General features: G+C 54.3%; 4 protein-coding genes across 4 annotated transcripts; 3 read left to right on the forward strand and 1 right to left on the reverse strand.

Annotated features, from left to right (window-relative positions):
• Positions 1-1,856: 1,856 nt before the first annotated feature.
• On the forward strand, positions 1,857-5,608 carry J4E92_006402 (uncharacterized protein; the record flags this gene model as incomplete). Its single annotated transcript, XM_051497770.1, has 2 exons — positions 1,857-2,049; positions 2,211-5,608. The coding sequence occupies 2 exons, from the start codon at positions 1,857-1,859 to the stop codon at positions 5,606-5,608; spliced, it is 3,591 nt and encodes a 1,196-aa protein (XP_051352417.1).
• Positions 5,609-9,876: 4,268 nt separating this feature from the next.
• Positions 9,877-10,931, forward strand: J4E92_006403 (uncharacterized protein; the record flags this gene model as incomplete). The annotated part of the gene is made up of 2 exons (XM_051497771.1): positions 9,877-9,964; positions 10,033-10,931. The coding sequence occupies 2 exons, from the start codon at positions 9,877-9,879 to the stop codon at positions 10,929-10,931; spliced, it is 987 nt and encodes a 328-aa protein (XP_051352418.1).
• Positions 10,932-11,896: 965 nt separating this feature from the next.
• Positions 11,897-12,659, forward strand: J4E92_006404 (uncharacterized protein; the record flags this gene model as incomplete). The annotated part of the gene is made up of 2 exons (XM_051497772.1): positions 11,897-12,509; positions 12,616-12,659. 2 exons carry the CDS (start codon positions 11,897-11,899, stop codon positions 12,657-12,659), a joined length of 657 nt encoding a protein of 218 aa, XP_051352419.1.
• A 2,047-nt stretch (positions 12,660-14,706) lies between these two features.
• J4E92_006405 (uncharacterized protein) lies at positions 14,707-16,613 on the reverse strand (the record flags this gene model as incomplete). The annotated part of the gene is made up of 2 exons (XM_051497773.1): positions 14,707-16,454; positions 16,577-16,613. 2 exons carry the CDS (start codon positions 16,611-16,613, stop codon positions 14,707-14,709), a joined length of 1,785 nt encoding a protein of 594 aa, XP_051352420.1.
• Positions 16,614-16,965: the final 352 nt, after the last annotated feature.

Consider the following 16,965-nt stretch of genomic DNA (forward strand, 5'->3'; position numbering starts at 1 on the left):
ACGTTGATGCGAAGAGGCGGTGGAGCTTCACGCGCGAGTGCTGACCTGGCTAGCGCGCCGCCTTGTCAACGGGTGGGGTGCGGTTATGCAGGGCCAGTCCGTGAAATGACTAGGTTCTGGGGTGCAGTGGTTTTGCGGTGAAGAGACTGCACGACGCAAGGTGATGTGAATTGCACTCGAGCTAAGAGGGGAGGAGGTTGGGGAAACTACGATCACAGCCACTTTCGGGCTTTGAAGATGGCCTTCGGCGAGGTAGCCGGAGTTTGAGGATGGCAACGTGACGGTCCGAGAGAGGATTGGCGAGGCGAATGGACTGACTGGGCATGGCAAGAAATAATTCAGCGGACCCGATCGAACAACGCATCAACGCTTCGACCGCCCATCACGGAAAGGCCCTGCATGACAACTGCGCGCGCGTCCAGAGTGTCCTTGTCTCAGCAGAGTCGAGGCGACCAGTCGGCACGACACTTTGCCCCAACTCTGAGACGAAACGTTTTTGCAAAAGGAAAGACCGTGTTCCTGCAAGCCATTGGGGTTCGCATAACATCAGATCATGCCGAGTCACACGTCGACGCGCCCGTGACCGTGCGCGGAGCCCTACGCTGGAGCCCACGATCTCCGACGATGATGTGCTGGCTAAGGCTTATCGATTGCTCGCCCAACTTCCTGTAATCGAATGCCGAAGCTATGTGCGTCGTGATCGTGATACTACGTGCATGGCTGTGATTGGCACGAGGAGACGCGCTCCGGTGGGGGGGACACGTCGTGTGTTGAGGGCGTGGGCGGGTACAAAGGCTCGAGGACCTCATCAAACTGGTCGTCGACGAGCCAAAAGCAAGGACGTCGTCCTCAGCGACGTCGCATGGCTGGGTAGTCAGCACACGGGTTGTCGTCGAGGAAGCCCTGGCAGACCCTAGTCGAGGCGGTAAGAAGCAAAGTGGAGCCGCTTGGGAGCTTTGACAGCGCCGGCCTCGACGTCCATCTGCGTTGTGCTTGCATTAATGCCTGTCCAGCCTCGCCCATGCCAATTGTGCTACCGTGTCGCAGCGTTACATGACTGGCTCGTGCCTCCCCTCGAAGATGTATATACCTCGTAGCGGACGTCTAGCGCCCGACAATCCACCAGGCTTGCATGCAGGATCCAACGTGTTGTTGTGCTTGTACATAAGTAAAGCTCCATTTCGTTACCGTGCGGTGAGGAGACTTGACGGCCCGCCCAGATTCAGAAAGGGCAACAAAATTTTCAGCATACTTGATTGGACTGGCTCGCGCGGGAAACAGTGGCGCTTTCAACAGAGGGAACTGATAGCAGTAGAGCGTGAATCATGCCGAGCTGGGGCAGGAAAGAAAGCTATGAGTGAGTGCTACCCGTCACCTTCCCCTCTGCCTCCCCCTCCACCCCTCACCACTGCTCCCTCAATCTGAGGACATTACGATACACGCCTCTTTTCTTCTTGTTGCTTTTGGTAAGAGGCTCTCGCCCACGATAGCTCGCTATCGTGTGGTATACCCTAACATATTTTTTTTTCTTACACCACTGTTGGCCCGACCTATCTGCCATACATTGAATGCTTTGCGGCCATTGTCGTTCACCTACAAAGTCACCAGAGCCCCCACTAACACCGTCGCGCAGGGCCTCTTCGAGAGAGCAGAAGCAGATCCTCGCTGATATCAACACGGGATCTCAGAAATTCAGTAGACGGCTGCTACCACCACGAACGATAAGCAACAAGCGAAACGGGACGATCGACCCTCTACCTGCTCCGATTACTGGCGAAGCAAGCCAGCAAGAAGAGCGTCGAGGCCGGAAATCGACGAGCTCCCTGCGACCGGGACTCCCCAAGCGAACCAGCAGTATGAAGAGAGCGTACAACTATTTCTTCGGCGGACCTGCACCGGTACCGGCCACGGCCGAGCCAGCGACGCCCGCCGTGACAACCGACGCGACGCCGCCGAGCAAGGTCGAGTCGAGCACGCAGGACAATGGCGTCGACACGCCGCCCGAGACACCACGTGAGGCGCCCACACGGTTAAGTGAAGACGAAGCAGGTACGTGACGCTCACCGCGCACCACCCCCCACCCCCACCTGCCCAATCCATAACAATGCCAGCAGCATTCCCCCACTATCCGCTGTCCCTGCATTCGCGGGCGTCTCCCCTGCACCAGACTGTCCCCGCTCATCACATACTAACGCACCATGCCCCAACAGCAGACTCGCCCTCGCCGCCCTCACCACAGGCGTCCGACAGCCTCGAGACGCAGATCGAGAAGCTGAAGCGGAAGCTCAAGCACGCCGAAGCCGACCTCGACGAAGCCCAGCGCGTCGCCGCCACACAAGATGAGCACGTGCGCACGCTCGAGGACGACCACGAGGAGCGCAAGAAGGAGTTCGAGGCCCGCGAGCAGTCGCTGCAGCAGGACAAGAAGGACCTCGAGGAGCACATGGTCAGCGTCGTCGTCCAGCAGGTGCGCGAGGCCAAGGCCAAGGAGAGGAACACCGTCCGCGACGAGTGCGAGGCCGAGTTCAACGCAAAGATTGCCGACGTCAACAAGGAGGCCGAGGAGCTCCGTGCTACCGTCGCCGACCTTGAGAAGCAGATTGCCTCGTACAAGGAGGAGGTCGAGCAGCTCAAGGTTAAGCTCGACAGCGACAAGTCCGCCGGCGCCGAGTCGGTTGATAGGTCGGAAGTCGAGGCCAAGGAGACTGAGCTCGCCAGCGCCAAGTCGCAGTTGGAGGAGCTCACCGCTGAGAAGAGCAAGACTGAGAAGGACCTTGCCGACGCTCTTGCCACGATTGAGGACCTCAAGGCTCAGACTGTCGCCAAGGACGAACTTGACACTCTCGCCGCTGACCGCGATGCGCAAAAGACCAAGGTCGAGGAGCTTGCCGCCGAGGTTGCCGTTCTGCGAACACAGATCGATGAGTTGGAGGGTCTCAAGGCGAAGCACGCTGAGCTCGAGGCCGCCCACAGCAAGCTCTCCGATGAGCTCGCTGCCCGCGGTACCCAGGACGCTGACGCTGACAAGGCGTCGAAAGAAGAGGCTGATGGCCTTCGCAGCACCATTGCCGAGCTCCAGGCTTCCCTCAAGGAGGCCAAGGACACTCTCGACCAGAAGGCTGCTGAGCTCGACGCCAAGACCAAGGAGCACGCTGATGCCGCCGACCAAGTCACATCGCTTACCGAGTCCTCTAAGGGCGAGGTTGAGAGCTTGAAGGCTGAGATCGCCGAGCTCCAGGAGAAGCTGAAGACCGCCGACATGTCCAAGGGTGATGCTGATGAGCTCGCTCAGAAGGTGTCTTCCCTCGAGAACTCGTTGAAGGAGGCACAAGACGAGCTTGCGGCCAAGACATCTGAGCTTGAAGCTTCTTCATCCTCCCTCGCATCCGAGAAGGACGCCGCCGTCAAGGCTGCCGAAGAGGCCAAGAGCGAAGTCGACGCTCTCACCACCAAGATCTCCGAACTCGAAGCTTCCCTCAAGGAGTCGCAAGACAGCCTCTCCGCCAAGGACGCTGAGCTCGAGACCGCTAAGGGTGACGCATCCAAGGCTGTTGGCTCCGCAAAGGACGAGGTTGCCAGCCTCCAGAGCACCGTCAGCAAGCTTGAGGCCGAGATAGAATCCGCCAAGGGCTCCTCCGACGAGCAGACCACTGCTGCGAAGAAGGAAGCCGCTGAGGCTCGCGAGGCTGTCACCAAGCTTGAGGAGGAGCTGAAGGCCGCCAAGGACGAGTCTAGCAAGGCTTCTGAGGCTTCCAGCTCCAAGGTCACCGAACTCGAGACCTCGCTCAAGGAGGCCCAGGAGAGCCTTGCCGCCAAGGAGTCTGAACTTACCGCCGCCAAGGAGGAGGCTACCAAGGCTATTGAATCGTCCAAGGGTGATGCTGAGGGTCTGCACAAGACTATCGCCGACCTCGAGGCGTCGCTCAAGGAGGCCAAGGACAGCCTTTCGTCGAAGGAGTCTGAACTTGAGGCTGCCAAGGGTGAGACCACCAAGGCTACTGAGGACTCCAGCTCCAAGATCTCTGAGTTGGAGGCTAGCTTGAAGCAAGCTCAGGATGATCTCACCGCCCACAAGGCCGAGCTGGAGACCGCGAAGAGCGAAGGTGGCAAGGCTGCCGAGCTCGAAGCTTCTCTCAAGGAGGCAAAGGACGCCCTCGCATCCAAGGACTCTGAGTTGGAAGCCGCCAAGTCAGAAGCCAGCACTGCTACCGAGTCGTCCAGCTCCAAGATCGCAGAGCTTGAGGCTTCCCTCAAGGCTGCTCAGGAGAGTCTGACCGCAAAGGAGTCGGAGCTTGAGGCCAAGTCCGCCGACGCTGGCAAGGTCTCTGAGCTTGAGGAGCAACTCGCCTCTGCCAAGTCTGAGCTCGAGGCCGCCACCAAGGAATCGCAATCGACCAAGGAAGAGGCTGATGGCCTCCGCAGCAAGATCACTGACCTCGAGACCTCCGCCAAGGGTGGTGCTGATGAGTCTGCTGCCAAGATCGCAGAGCTTGAGGCATCTCTTAAGGAGACCACGAGCAAGCTCGAGGCAAAGGAAGCTGAACACTCCGAGTCACTCAAGGCTGCTCAGTCATCAAGCGAAGACAAGGTTGCCGCTCTCGAGAAGGAGCTTGCTGACGCGAAGGCTGAGGCTAGCAAGGTTGCCGACCTCGAGGCATCTCTGAAGGACGTCACCAGCAAGCTTGAAGCCAAGGAGGCTGCTGCATCATCTGGAGATGAGAAGGTCGCCTCTTTGGAGAAGGACCTCGCCACCGCTCAGGAATCACTTGAGGAGACTAAGAAGGCCAAGGACGCTGTCGAGGAGGAGCTCAAGGCATCCAAGCAGGCTGAGGCCGAGGCGAAGGAGGGTGCTTCCAAGGCATCTTCTGTTGAGTCTGAGCTCGCTGACCTCAAGGCCTCGGCTGAGAAGTCGACTGCCGAGAAGAGCGAGCTTGAGGAGAAGATCAAGGCCAACGATGCTAAGATCGCTGAGCTCGAGTCTACTGTCGAGGCCGCCAAGGCTAAGGAGTCTGAACTCACCGCCCTCCAGGCTAAGCTCGACGAGGCCACCGCTGCCTCCGAGACCGCGACCAAGGACCTTGAGACCTCCAAGACCGAAGCTGCCGACGCTAAGAAGTCCCTCGAGTCCCTCCAGGCTACCCTGAAGGAGCAAGAGGAGAAGACCAGCGCCCTGACATCCGATGCCGAAGCCGCGAAGAAGGAGCGTGACGACATCAAGACGGAACTCGCCAGCGCTAAGGAGCAACTCGAGAAGGCTCAGGCTGAACAAGAGGAACTCAAGAAGGCCAACGCTGAGATCTCTTCCAAGGCCGAGTCCAAGGAAACCGCCGCTCCCGCCGTCGAGCCCGCCCCTGAGCAAGTCGCCACCGAGCCCGTCGCCGAGCCCGTCGCCGAAGCCAAGGTAGAGCCCGAAGCCGTTGCTGACGTTCCTGCCGTCGACGGTGCCGCCGAGACTGAAGCTACCAAGGAAGCTGAAGAGCCAAGCACACCTACTACACCTACTACCCCTGGCAACCAAGCTGACGAGGAAGACGGTGAGGCGAACGGCGAGGCCACACCTAGCTCGGGGAAGAACAAGAAGAAGAACAAGAAGAAGGGTAAGAAATAAGCGTGAGGATGACGACGCTTGTTTGATGATACCTTTTTCTTTGGTCCACGTATGAGATGATGAGAAGATGAAAAGACGGAAGTGGAAGATGGATGGGAAGTTGCATTATACCCTTGCTGCACTGGCACCCTCCCTTTTTGAAGATGGTGGGGTGGCTGTGGGAGGATTTTAGATTGTTTTGTTTTGTTTTGTTTATGCTTGCCGTCGTTTCTTTGTATTGCGGTTGCGACCCCGATCTCTCTCCTCCTCAGTAATGACCGCCTTTACGCCCTTCGCATGAGTATGAGATGGATGAATGGATGGATGGATGATTGATAAGGATGATAAGGAACATGAGTCATGTAGATAATGAAAAGACACATTTTTGCGCTTTGTATACTTCTGTACACTTCTCAAATTGGTTGATGTGATATGTTCACCTCTATCACAAATGTCGAAATCGTGCCACGACATTCGCTGCGTATACTTTTTTTTCTCCGAGCTTCCGGCACCGTTCGCCTTGTCCAACATTCCAAGTACGCCTGCGTACCCCTCAGAAGTCGAGGGACTTGAGGCCAGGCATACGTGTCGTGGCACGAGAACGGTAGATGTGAAAAGCGACTTATACTGCGCCTATGACAGCGTAGACTAACTTCGATGTTCACGTACGGAGGAAGTCCTTTGAGTAGCTTTCAACTTCTATTCGTTGACTTGGTTGTAATACGTTGAAGTGGCTGGCTCTAGTAGTTGAAAGAAGAAGGTACGCAATATGACACAAAAGCGGTAAATGTAAAGAGCTAGTCATACTGCACCTATGACGGCGGCAGACTAATTTCGATGTTCACGCACACAGCAAGTCCTTTCGCCAAAATCCAACGTTCATTCGTTGACTTGGTTGTAATGCGCCAAGGTGGCTGGCTCTACTACTTGAAAGAAGAAGGTACGTACTGTAGTAGAAGTTCGTGTAGCAAGGGAAGTCGGGACTATGCCAAAGCGGAGCGGTACAACGTTGTTAGTTGTGTTATCCCTGTACGACACGGAGGCGTTTTGTAGATGTATATATGAGTATGAGTCTACGAAAGATCTGTCCGCACACAGCCTCGTCTCTCTTTCTCGATACTTGTTATCTCTACACCAGCACTACACACAGCCTGCAAAAATGACTAAAGCACCTTTCTTGACGCTTCTCTTCATCACGACAGCAACCTGTCTCTCCATCACCGTCAACAACAACTGGCATGATCAGTCGGTCCTTGCACCTAAATGCTTAAACAGGTTTGGTACATTCTCCCCTCTCTCGTCTCGTGCTTCCGCTCGCCTCTCATCCACTACTGTACAACAAAAGCATCTCAGCATGGTGAACACGTCATCATGTCAAGGCTAATCATACATGGCAGACCGGTGCAACCTTGACATAGACGAGCCACAGATATGCTGCAAAGGGTTGATGTGTAGGGAGAGTTACCACCAGACAATTTATGACTGTCTCAAGCCGGGAGATTTTCAAGTCGAGGTTCTCGGAGAACCAGAGTGTCGGGTTGTGAAGCGTAGGTCTCAATGTTTCCATACCCCTAATCTCACCGCTCCGCTGTTCTACTTTGTGGTATTTGAGCGATACTATCTAGCGATGAAGAAACGCAGCTAACTGGGTTACAGAACATTGCAGGCCGCTTCCCGATCGCCCGCAGGAGGGATGTTGTAAAGGAATGGTGTGTGAGAGGAGGTGGGATGGACATGGGCATTTGGACGATTGGCATATGTGCTATGCGGAGGAGAGTTTGGAGCTATGATGGATGCACAGAGCAACTTAGGGGTGTGTGAGAGGAGTTCTTGGGGGAAAACTAGGCAGATAGAAGGTGTATGAGCGCTATGAAGCATTGATACGGGTATCTTCGATGCCGGAATGAGCGTGACACGGGGTTTGTGAGTGTCAAAAGGCTTTGAGCATTGATACGAGCATTCAGCCTTGCACAGTTGGACCACGTACGTCATGATAGTGCTGCTCGTAGGGTATCAAAATTGTTGAGGGCGACGGAGAGTTACTAGTCACGGAGAATAAGTGGTTGTTGTTCGTACGGCGCACTTTGCGGTGAGGAGTGGGCGAATGGACGTGTCGTTTTGTATACAAAGTACTAGTGAGACACGTCGCCGACTTGTGCTGCCGTGGCTGAAGAATTTGGTCATCTGAGTGTCTGTTGCTGAAAAGTCGGTGGTGCACGAGAGAAGCTCGTTTTCGCTGCTTCCGGCTCATTCCATTCGTTGTTCGCGCTTTCTAGGGTGTGAGTCTTACACATTATCTCTTCTCAATCGGATCGTCCTGCTAGCATTGAAAACAGTGCGGCGCATGGTCCTGCTGCGTTGGAAGGGAAAGTGTGATAATCCATCCGACACATAGCATGCAGTTAGAACGTCAAGCTCGACTCCAGACGTTGAGAAGAAAGGCCCGAAGCTGACGGTAGCATCATGCGTGGCGAGGAGTGCTTTTTCGTTCTTCGAACCTTAGCGCACAACGCGCGACAGCAGGATCGTCATGCTTATTTCCCTCACGCACCGAGACCCGGACCAGAAAAGTGTCGGAACATTCTGTCGTCTCGAAACACGAGTTGCATGCTGATCTCACGATAACTGCGAGCAGTTCGGTCGCCGACTCTCGTGTTTTAGTCTCCGTCGCACTTAGAATGTTGAGACAACGAGAAGAAAAGTGCGATGAGCTTGCGGAAGCACGAAGTGTAGGAGTCTTTGCGAAACAATGATGGTGTGTATAATAAAGAGATGGAAGTCGGCTCCAGCCTCGTTCAAACTTGCTTTACCATGAGTACCCAACTTTCCTCGTTCGCCATGAAGATCACCATCCACCTACTTTTCGCACTTGCGTCATCGGCCGCTTCATTTTCTCTTCACGAGTCTAGACAAACATCTTGTCAACCTCTCGGTGGTGCGTTGTCAATCCCTCTGCTGTCCAACTGCGAGCGTGAAAGCAATATAGAAGGCGCGTGCGTGCATTTAGCTAATGACGAGCAGAACATTGCCTTGCTGATCCCGGCGACTTCCCTCAAGACGGTTGCTGTAAGGAATTCAGCTGTGAGCAACGCAGAGATCCATGTTTCGGTATTCTGGGACCATTCAAATGTTACGACACGGCTGCTCCTGATGAGGAATGTACTATAACGAGGACGGAGTGATGGGATTGAACGCGGGGTCGGGTTGTGGTGCTGGTAGCGGAAGATGCCGCGGTAGATCCCGTGACAATACTATCGATAATGGTGACCTAGCGCACGGCAGTCTAGCATATCCGTAAATGTTAGAAGATGAACAACGTGATGAACGATGCCGTTGAGATGCGTCGTGGTTCTAGTCCACCGCTCCATTGATGTGCTCGCCTGACCCCGCTTTGGGCGGACCGAGCGGGCGCTAGGTGGGTCCTGCATCCCCAACGATGTTTGCTCTTTCCCATCCTTCTTCCTGCACCCCGACTTCACGATGTTGTTCCTGTCACTCCACATACCCGAGATCTTCGCACATGTTAGCACTTCCTCGATATCTAGCTAGGCATGTAGGCTAGCTGACCGCCGAAGCCTGGTGCAAACAGCTTTGGAGGTCGCGCACCTGTGTCGCCTGAAGCGTGCCCAACTCCAATTCAGCTTCACATGACTGCTCACAGTCTTGAGATGAGACACCTTGTCTTCTGAGAAGAGCTGCAAGTCTGGTCTTCATATGTTGCAGATGTTGAGAAGTACACGGCATGGCATGTCCCAAAAGAACATGAACGCGCTGGCTTTGGTCGAAGGATCGCCTCATCCCCGTTTCATGTGACGAGTGAAGCAATGGTTCATGTCCATGGCGCGCACTGCTGTCTCCGAATCTGGTATTCTAGCAGTAATGCACTGGTCGGCTCCATGGTCGGTATTGGAATAATGGTGCAGACGCGCGATCAGATTCAGGCACAGATGCAATGCTCCCCACGAGCCGACGGACTTCTCACCGCTATGGTGATGCACTGGTAAAGTGGCCGTTGAACAGTGCTTCCGGAACGTTTCTGGTAGCTTTGATTAGCACAGATCCGATCTTCATGCGTGCAGTCACGACGATGCCAAAAAAGCACCATCAACACCGTGCACGAGAAGAAGCATCAGGACAGACACCGACATCCGAGCATATAAGGCTACTTCTCATACCACCTTATTGCTCATCAGCTCATTACATCTCATTCACACAACAGTCACTACTATACCCTAATACCTTCTAATAATTCTTACGATCTTTCCAACCGAATTCATTCAAACGCAAATATGAAGTTCTTCGCTATCATCGCTGCTGCTCAGCTCGCCACTGCTCTTCCTTTGGCCAAAGAGGATGACTCCAAGGCCTGCTCCGGTGGTATGTCGCATCCTGCCATCGCTTCCGTTTTCCCCACTGACCAGACACAGTTACCTGCCCAGTCACAGATGCCTTGGGCTCTTCTGTTCCAGCGGTCCCTGGCATGAAGCGCACCTTGTTCGACGACGTTCTTGGCAAGCCCGCGAAGGACGAGGAGGAGAAGGAGAAGCCTGAGGAGGAGGAGAAGGAGGAGAAGGAGCCTTCTTACTACGTCACTCCCTCCAAGGAGGACTTGAGCTACGACGAGCTCAAGCCCGAGATGGAGGAGTCCTACGAGGCCATCCCCAAGGAGACCGAAGAGTCTACTGACGAGCTTGAGTCTTACGACGAGGTTCTCTCCAAGAGGACTCTCGGCGACTTGTTCGGCATGGACGACGAGGACTCTTACGAGGAGACCAAGCCCGAAGCCACCAGCTCCGCCTACGAGGCTAAGCCCACGCCCAGCCAGGGTTACGAGCACGCTCCCAAGCCTTCCATGGCCTATGAGCATGTTCCCGAGCCCAGCAAGGCCTACGGCGCTGTCCCCACCCCCAGCAAGGAGGCCTACGAGCACGTTCCCACTCCCAGCCAGGCTTACGAGCACGTTCCTGAGCCCAGCAAGGCTTACGGTGCTGTTCCCACCCCCAGCAAGGAGGCTTACGAGCATGTCCCCGAGCCCAGCAAGGCCTACGGCGCTGTTCCCACCCCCAGCAAGGAGGCTTACGAGCACGCTGAGCCCAGCAAGGCCTACGGCGCCGTCCCCACTCCCAGCATGGTCCACGAGTACACCAAGCCCAGCATGGTCCACGAGAAGCCCACCCCTTCCTTCGGCTCTTACGAGTCTGCCCCCACCCCTGTCAAGGACACCTACGAGTCTTACCCCGCTGAGGACTCCTACGAGGAGGGTACTGAGGAGGAGACCGAGGAGGAGACTGAGGGCGGTGACATGTTCGGTGACCTTCTCGGTGGCATCTTCGGCAAGAACTAAGCCGCTCCGATGATCGCAGCCTATGTGTGATGCCACCATCACCATGAAAATTTGGATGGAAAAGTTGTGTTTGACTCTTCATATTCAAAGCAAGCCCTTGCGGCTTCTTTCGTTTGTCTATAGCTCGCTCGAGTCCCCCTTTGCAGTCGTTCTGGTTAGCCAGCTCGAATGTGTACATGTACTTAGACTAGTATCTTCAAAATTGCAATTGTTATTCTGCTATCTTCCTGAGCCATGTTGCAAGTGACATCGACAGCTTTCCGCAGTCCATTACTCATCAATGATCACTACTCCATTGGTCTCGGTCTGGCAATGACCGCTGTTGCCAATCAGATTGAGACTCTCATATCTACTCCATCGAGCCTACACCCTGCCAGCTTTTCTTTGCACGAGAGTCGAACTAACACTTCTGCAGTCCATACGCCTTTAATCAGCATGACCTATCGAACGTTCACGATCACAGTCTCTAATGATGTCTTTGCGGGGTCAGGCTGAGGACTCATCAGCCTGGTGCCATCGTGCTGCCTGCAGCGATCGTTGACCAATGATACCGTCACAAAGGTTTGAAATGCGATTAAGAGCCTCGAGGCATGATCTATCTTTCGCAGACGCCGTCAAGTGTGCCAAGGAATGATATGTGATGCCGCAGATATGTCTACATCCGGTGTCGTGGTGTTGCGATAAGAGCGTCCGGCTCTATCATAATTAGCCGCAGATCTGTGATTAGTCGTTCTTTAAGGAAGGCATGTTGCAAAGCTTGAATAGTGCACCGATCAGTTGTTTCTAGAGTGTTCATGTGTCACCCATGACGGCTGGCGACATGAACCTCCTTGTGTATCGCCTCCGACAACACGAAGGTAGCAGATATAAATGCGGCGGAGATTGAGTGTATGCTGCCCGTCAGTCCAGCTCACCCTAAATCCCATCCTACCTCCTCCCAAGCACTTCTCCCAACCCTTGCAAACATGGACTTTGAACCATACACCCCCCACCACTTCAACACCGCCCCAGACATCCACGATGCCTACAAAACCTACGAGAGCCAGAATCTAGAGTATTTCATTTGCACGACAATCCGAGACATGTTCGTCGCCCACAGCGTCCACAATCTCTTCGGCCTCACTCTTCTCCACAACCACTTCAAGCTTGAAGAAGCGGAGAAGCTCGTTCATGTCGACAACATCGCGCAGCCCTGGAACGACCATACGGCCCGCAAAGAGCTCCTGTCTGATGTCGTCCCAACGCAATGGCGTTTCACCGACAGCGGTATCGCGCCATTCGAGTTCAGTTGGACTGGAAATGACCGCAGCACCTCTGACTTCGACATAAAGGAGCACAAGGTCTTTTTGCAGGAGCTACAGGCGTTTCTAAAACTGCAAAGCTGGTTGGGTGTCTTCGGGGTGCAGTATCTGGACACCTCGGTGCAGGCGATCGGCGAAGAGAATGTGCCTGTGGAGATGACGAGGGAGAGGGTGAACATCACGCTTCCGTTTGTGCTGAATGAAGGAGATGAGCTGGCGAACTTTGAAGTTCTGTGGTCCTTTGATCCGATGATTCAGTTGAAGAAGTGTTGTATTGGTAAGTGTTTGGACAAACAGTCTGGACACCCAAAGTCTCATACACACAAGACTTGCAACTGATAGAGGTGACGGTACAAACTACGGGCGCCTCATCTGATGGCTAGCTAAGACTTCATCAACTTCATTCGCTCAGATCATTGTCATATAGCACATCAATGTAAACATCCGCAACAAAACGACAACTCAAATCATGCACACAAAAGCATCTCACCCAGTGTAAGGCAACTCGCGCCCTTCCGCCAGCGATCTGCAGTAAGCATTGCGTTATCCCACGCGATCCAACGTAAGATCAGCACCCGGCCCTCCTCGGGCTGATCCCTGACTTACATACGCCCCGTGACCGTGCTTTCGTCTCCGTCAGATCAGAACGGATCAGATGCACCGAACAGTCGGTCTGCCCCGATGAACGCGTATGACATGCTTAACCTGGGGCTCTGTTGAGAAGATGCACGTGGGTATGCCCAAGAACGGCTCGTGGTTTATCTGATGGGAAGTAGGTGTGGTAAGCGTGATGTATGTGCTCGGGGGAATTTCACGGTGAAGGGGTTTGGTATTACGCCTTGGCCAGATGTTCTGCCTTTTGGGGGTCGAGGTCTGGTCTGGGCCGTTTGGGTGGTACTAAACATACAAGCAACATGTTCTCGTGATGCGAACATATGGAACGCATGCGGCACGGTTAGTTGCAACGATAATTCGCCGTCGCTAACATGTCACCATAAACCATCAGGGTCTGGACTCAGCGTGGGATGGTCTTCATCAAGGCATGTGACTTCGTGACCAGGACTGATCGCCTGAACATCTTGTGTGACACGGGTCCTCGGCGTCGGGACAACCACTGGTCATCTGTGAGGGCCCTTGTATGCCCACCGCCCATTCCGCCTCGTTAACGTGCGCGATATGCTGAGATCATAGCACCTACTCTGATAAGCTCAGCTGATGCCTATATCGCATCCGGCACCGCGGAAGTCGTAGCTCCTTGGCAAGTGTTAGGCAGTGGTCAGGATTGGGGCCAAAGGGTGACTGCGCCCTCTATTGTGGCGGAGCTCGCATAACTTGACATGTTGGGTGTGGGCCAGGCTGCGGAGAAATGTTTGGAAAGATCGCATATGTGCAGGCGGGAATTAGTGTGTTACAGATACATTGCGCTACATACGGTGTAGTTGGATGGGTAAAGAAACGGGGAATCTCTGGAGTTTGAAGAAAACGAAAGAAATGACTAGGCGAACACCAAGCCTTGGGTATATGGGAGAAAGAAAATATTCTCTTCGCGCATCCCTTCGAGACGCGAATCGAGATACATGGGGGGAGGTAGTTCGGAAGGGCTCGAAGTTGTGGTTGGCGCGGATGTTGCCTTGGAAAGCGATCGACTTCGAGCTCCGTGGAAGAAAGACTCCGAAAGGCGAATATGGGAAAGATTATTGGGTAGAAAGAGTGGGATAAACGCCAATGTAATGCAAAGCTGACCATCCTGTATCGACAGGGTTCGCGATCGGGTTGTATGCGTAAGATGGCTTGTATCGCAAATGATGATCCTCTATGTGTAGTCGATGATGAAACCGAAAGTGTGGTAAACGCCGCCTCCCCGGGGTATGATGCGTCCAGTGTCCAAATGCCGAAACCGCCGTATTCAACGCCAAACAGGATACCGGATATTATTAGAGAACTGCGAACGTCTGAAGGTGTGCGGGATGCGCGAGGCGAATCTAGCGATGAGTGGTGTGGAGAGCGATTGGTGCAACACCCCATCGGGTTAGGCCCGCATGGATCATGCGGACATTGGTTGATCACCCGATGCAGATCAGAGCCCGCAACGCGTAGTCGTATCGGTAACCCTTGGAGTTTTGTCTCCCAATCTTGCCTCTCCTACACCCTCGTTGTATCTTCACCGTATTGATGGTAGCCATGAGTTGCTGACATTTGGCTGAAGTCTGGCAAGCCGTTCTGCCGTGGCATTTGCAGTGCATGCGCTATTGGCGGCATTTCCGTTGCAGCCGAAGTATTGGGATATCCATAGTCCCAGGACCCTCGTCCTCCATGAGAAAGAGGCGAGGGGTATTGTGATATCTGGTGAGTGGTAGCGCCCCACAGAGTCATGCCCTGGCCTGAAGGTGTCCTTTGGGCAACCGGCATGCCTTGTCCTGCTGATCCTTCGAAGCCTGCTGCCACATTTTGATGGGGCGATAGACTAGACGAGGTCAAGCCAGATGTATAGGTCGTTGAAGCAGTCGAAGTAGGCAGGGTCTGAGGTGATGTGTGTCGATGAGCGTCCAGTGTTGCCTGCAGGGCAGTGCTTGGAGCGTACGAAGTCGTCGCAGTGGAGAGATGTCCAACGCCAGCTGTTGAGGCATAACTAGCAGACTGGTCTTGTTAGCTTCGATCTCAGTAGCTAGTCGCGGAGAACGTACGTATTTGCTGATGATCTTCTTTAGAGCATGCGACAGTATCTTCCAGGGAAACACCTTGACGTCCTTCTCAATATTACGAGGCTTGGGATTGGGGAAACCCATAATAACTTTGAAGAATGGTTCGCTATCCGCCCTCGCCTTGGAGACCGTCAGGGGACGGAAGCCTTCGAGGTTGCGACGGATGCGGTTCTTCTCCTCAACAGTAAAGCGGACGTTTACTAGTTGCTCCAGTAGGAAAATGGTGTCTACGCTTGTGATGAAGCACTCATTCTTCTCTTTCCACCAGATACAGCTGACGCAGATACCACGCCCCTGTCGAGCTTCAAGTGTGGTGGGCGCAAAAGTAGTCGTTATCTTGCTGCCATGCTGCGATCTTTGGAACTCGACGAGCCGTCTCTTCGCGTCCAACTCCTCTGTCGACCAGTTGTCGCCCATCTTATCAAGATCGCCGTCGATCTCCAATATCGCCTTGCTCGGACCCATCGCATACGGATTGAAAGGCTGAGTCGAACCAGTACTACCTTCTCCTTGCGCGAGATGTGTTGCACGGACCAGAACTGGTGTTGAAAGAGCGGGTGGTGAGGGCAAAACGGTCGCGGTGTTGCCTCGACTGGTGTGAGTGAGGGGGTTGTAAGAAGCATAAGAATGCGGCATCGGCGACATCTGGGGCAGTTTGTAGTTGCCGTGGCTCATGCCAATACCTGAAGGTACTGCGTAAAGAGCCCTTTGGGACAGTTGCGAGCCGTAGTTGGTCTGTTTGGATATGTCGTACCCAGCGCTCTGTGCGTACGTGTTGTCCAACGCAGACTGGGTCGGTAGCGGCGATAGTTGAGCGGCAGAGTAGGCTCCCGACGAAGCGCGCGGCTTCGCAAACACTCGCTTTGCGACATTGCCATCGGAGTAGCCTCGACTGTTTGCGAACTCTGGAGAGTATTTTCGTTTCCTGGAGAAATCGGGTGAGGATTGGTATGCTAGGTTTGGCGACATATCGGTGTATGTGAATCTTCCAGCGTCCGCTTCCGATCGTAGGTTGCCCATCTTGTCTTCCATCTGCATCTTCAACATCATGGTAGGATCGAAGGTGTTGGTCAGTGGGAAAGGGGGCACTTCGACGTTCAGTACGTAGTTGGTCCATGCATCGTCGTCGTAGTCCACTTTCTGCAGTGCAGCGACGCACTTCTTGCTACCGAACATGAGTATGAAAGTATGCTGGTTTGCATCAAGATCGTAATTCGTCCGGAGGTGCAGCGTTACCGTTGATCCAGCAGTGCCTTGTGCGGGTGTAATTTGTTCGGTGATTTCCGTTTCAGTATCTGCAAGAGAGGCGGGATGACGAGCTCCTGCATCGATAAATGATGGATTGGGATGATGGCCTGCTGCACCGCGTGACTCGTATACCAAGCTAGGGATGTAGGGCATCTCTGCGCTCGTGGGCTCATGGCTTAGTAGCGCGGGCGCATCCGTGTACTGCGAGGCGAATGCGGGCTGCGCAATGCTCGGATAGCTTGCAACCTGATTTGATCTGGTGGCTTCGGCATCTGGAATGTAGGTGGTCAGTCAAACGTGCTAATCGTTCTCACGTGGGCCAGTGCCGGGTTCAGCCGACCCACCCATGGCAGGTGCGCTTCCACACTCGTCAGATGAGCCACAATCCACTTACCATACACATACTCATGGTTCTTGCTGTATCCCGACATGGATAGTAGTTCTGCAGCTCTCGCAGCCTGGACAGCCTGAGGCCCACCACCAAGGACCGAACTGCGCAAGACTGGAGATAGGTCCCGACACTTATCGAGGACGGCGCCTGGTAGAAACTATCTAATCCCTAGAGGAATGTTAGCAGGTAGCCTAATGTTTATGTGGGGGTCAACGCGCAGGCAGCAATGGAGGGGCCCTGAAGCAGGTGTCCTGACTCGCCTCGAGGACCCGTCACGTAGGAGGAATAACGCACCTGATGGTTCGACAAGATCAAACGGCCCAGCTCGACAGGGATGGGAATTTCCAGGGACTGTTGGTGGTGTTGCCTTCTCGTCTCGCTGAAAGTGAGAC

This window comes from Alternaria infectoria (genome assembly GCF_024043175.1).
Source record: "Alternaria infectoria strain BMP 0036 chromosome Unknown scaffold_9, whole genome shotgun sequence".
Taxonomy (NCBI): Eukaryota; Fungi; Ascomycota; class Dothideomycetes; order Pleosporales; family Pleosporaceae; genus Alternaria; species Alternaria infectoria.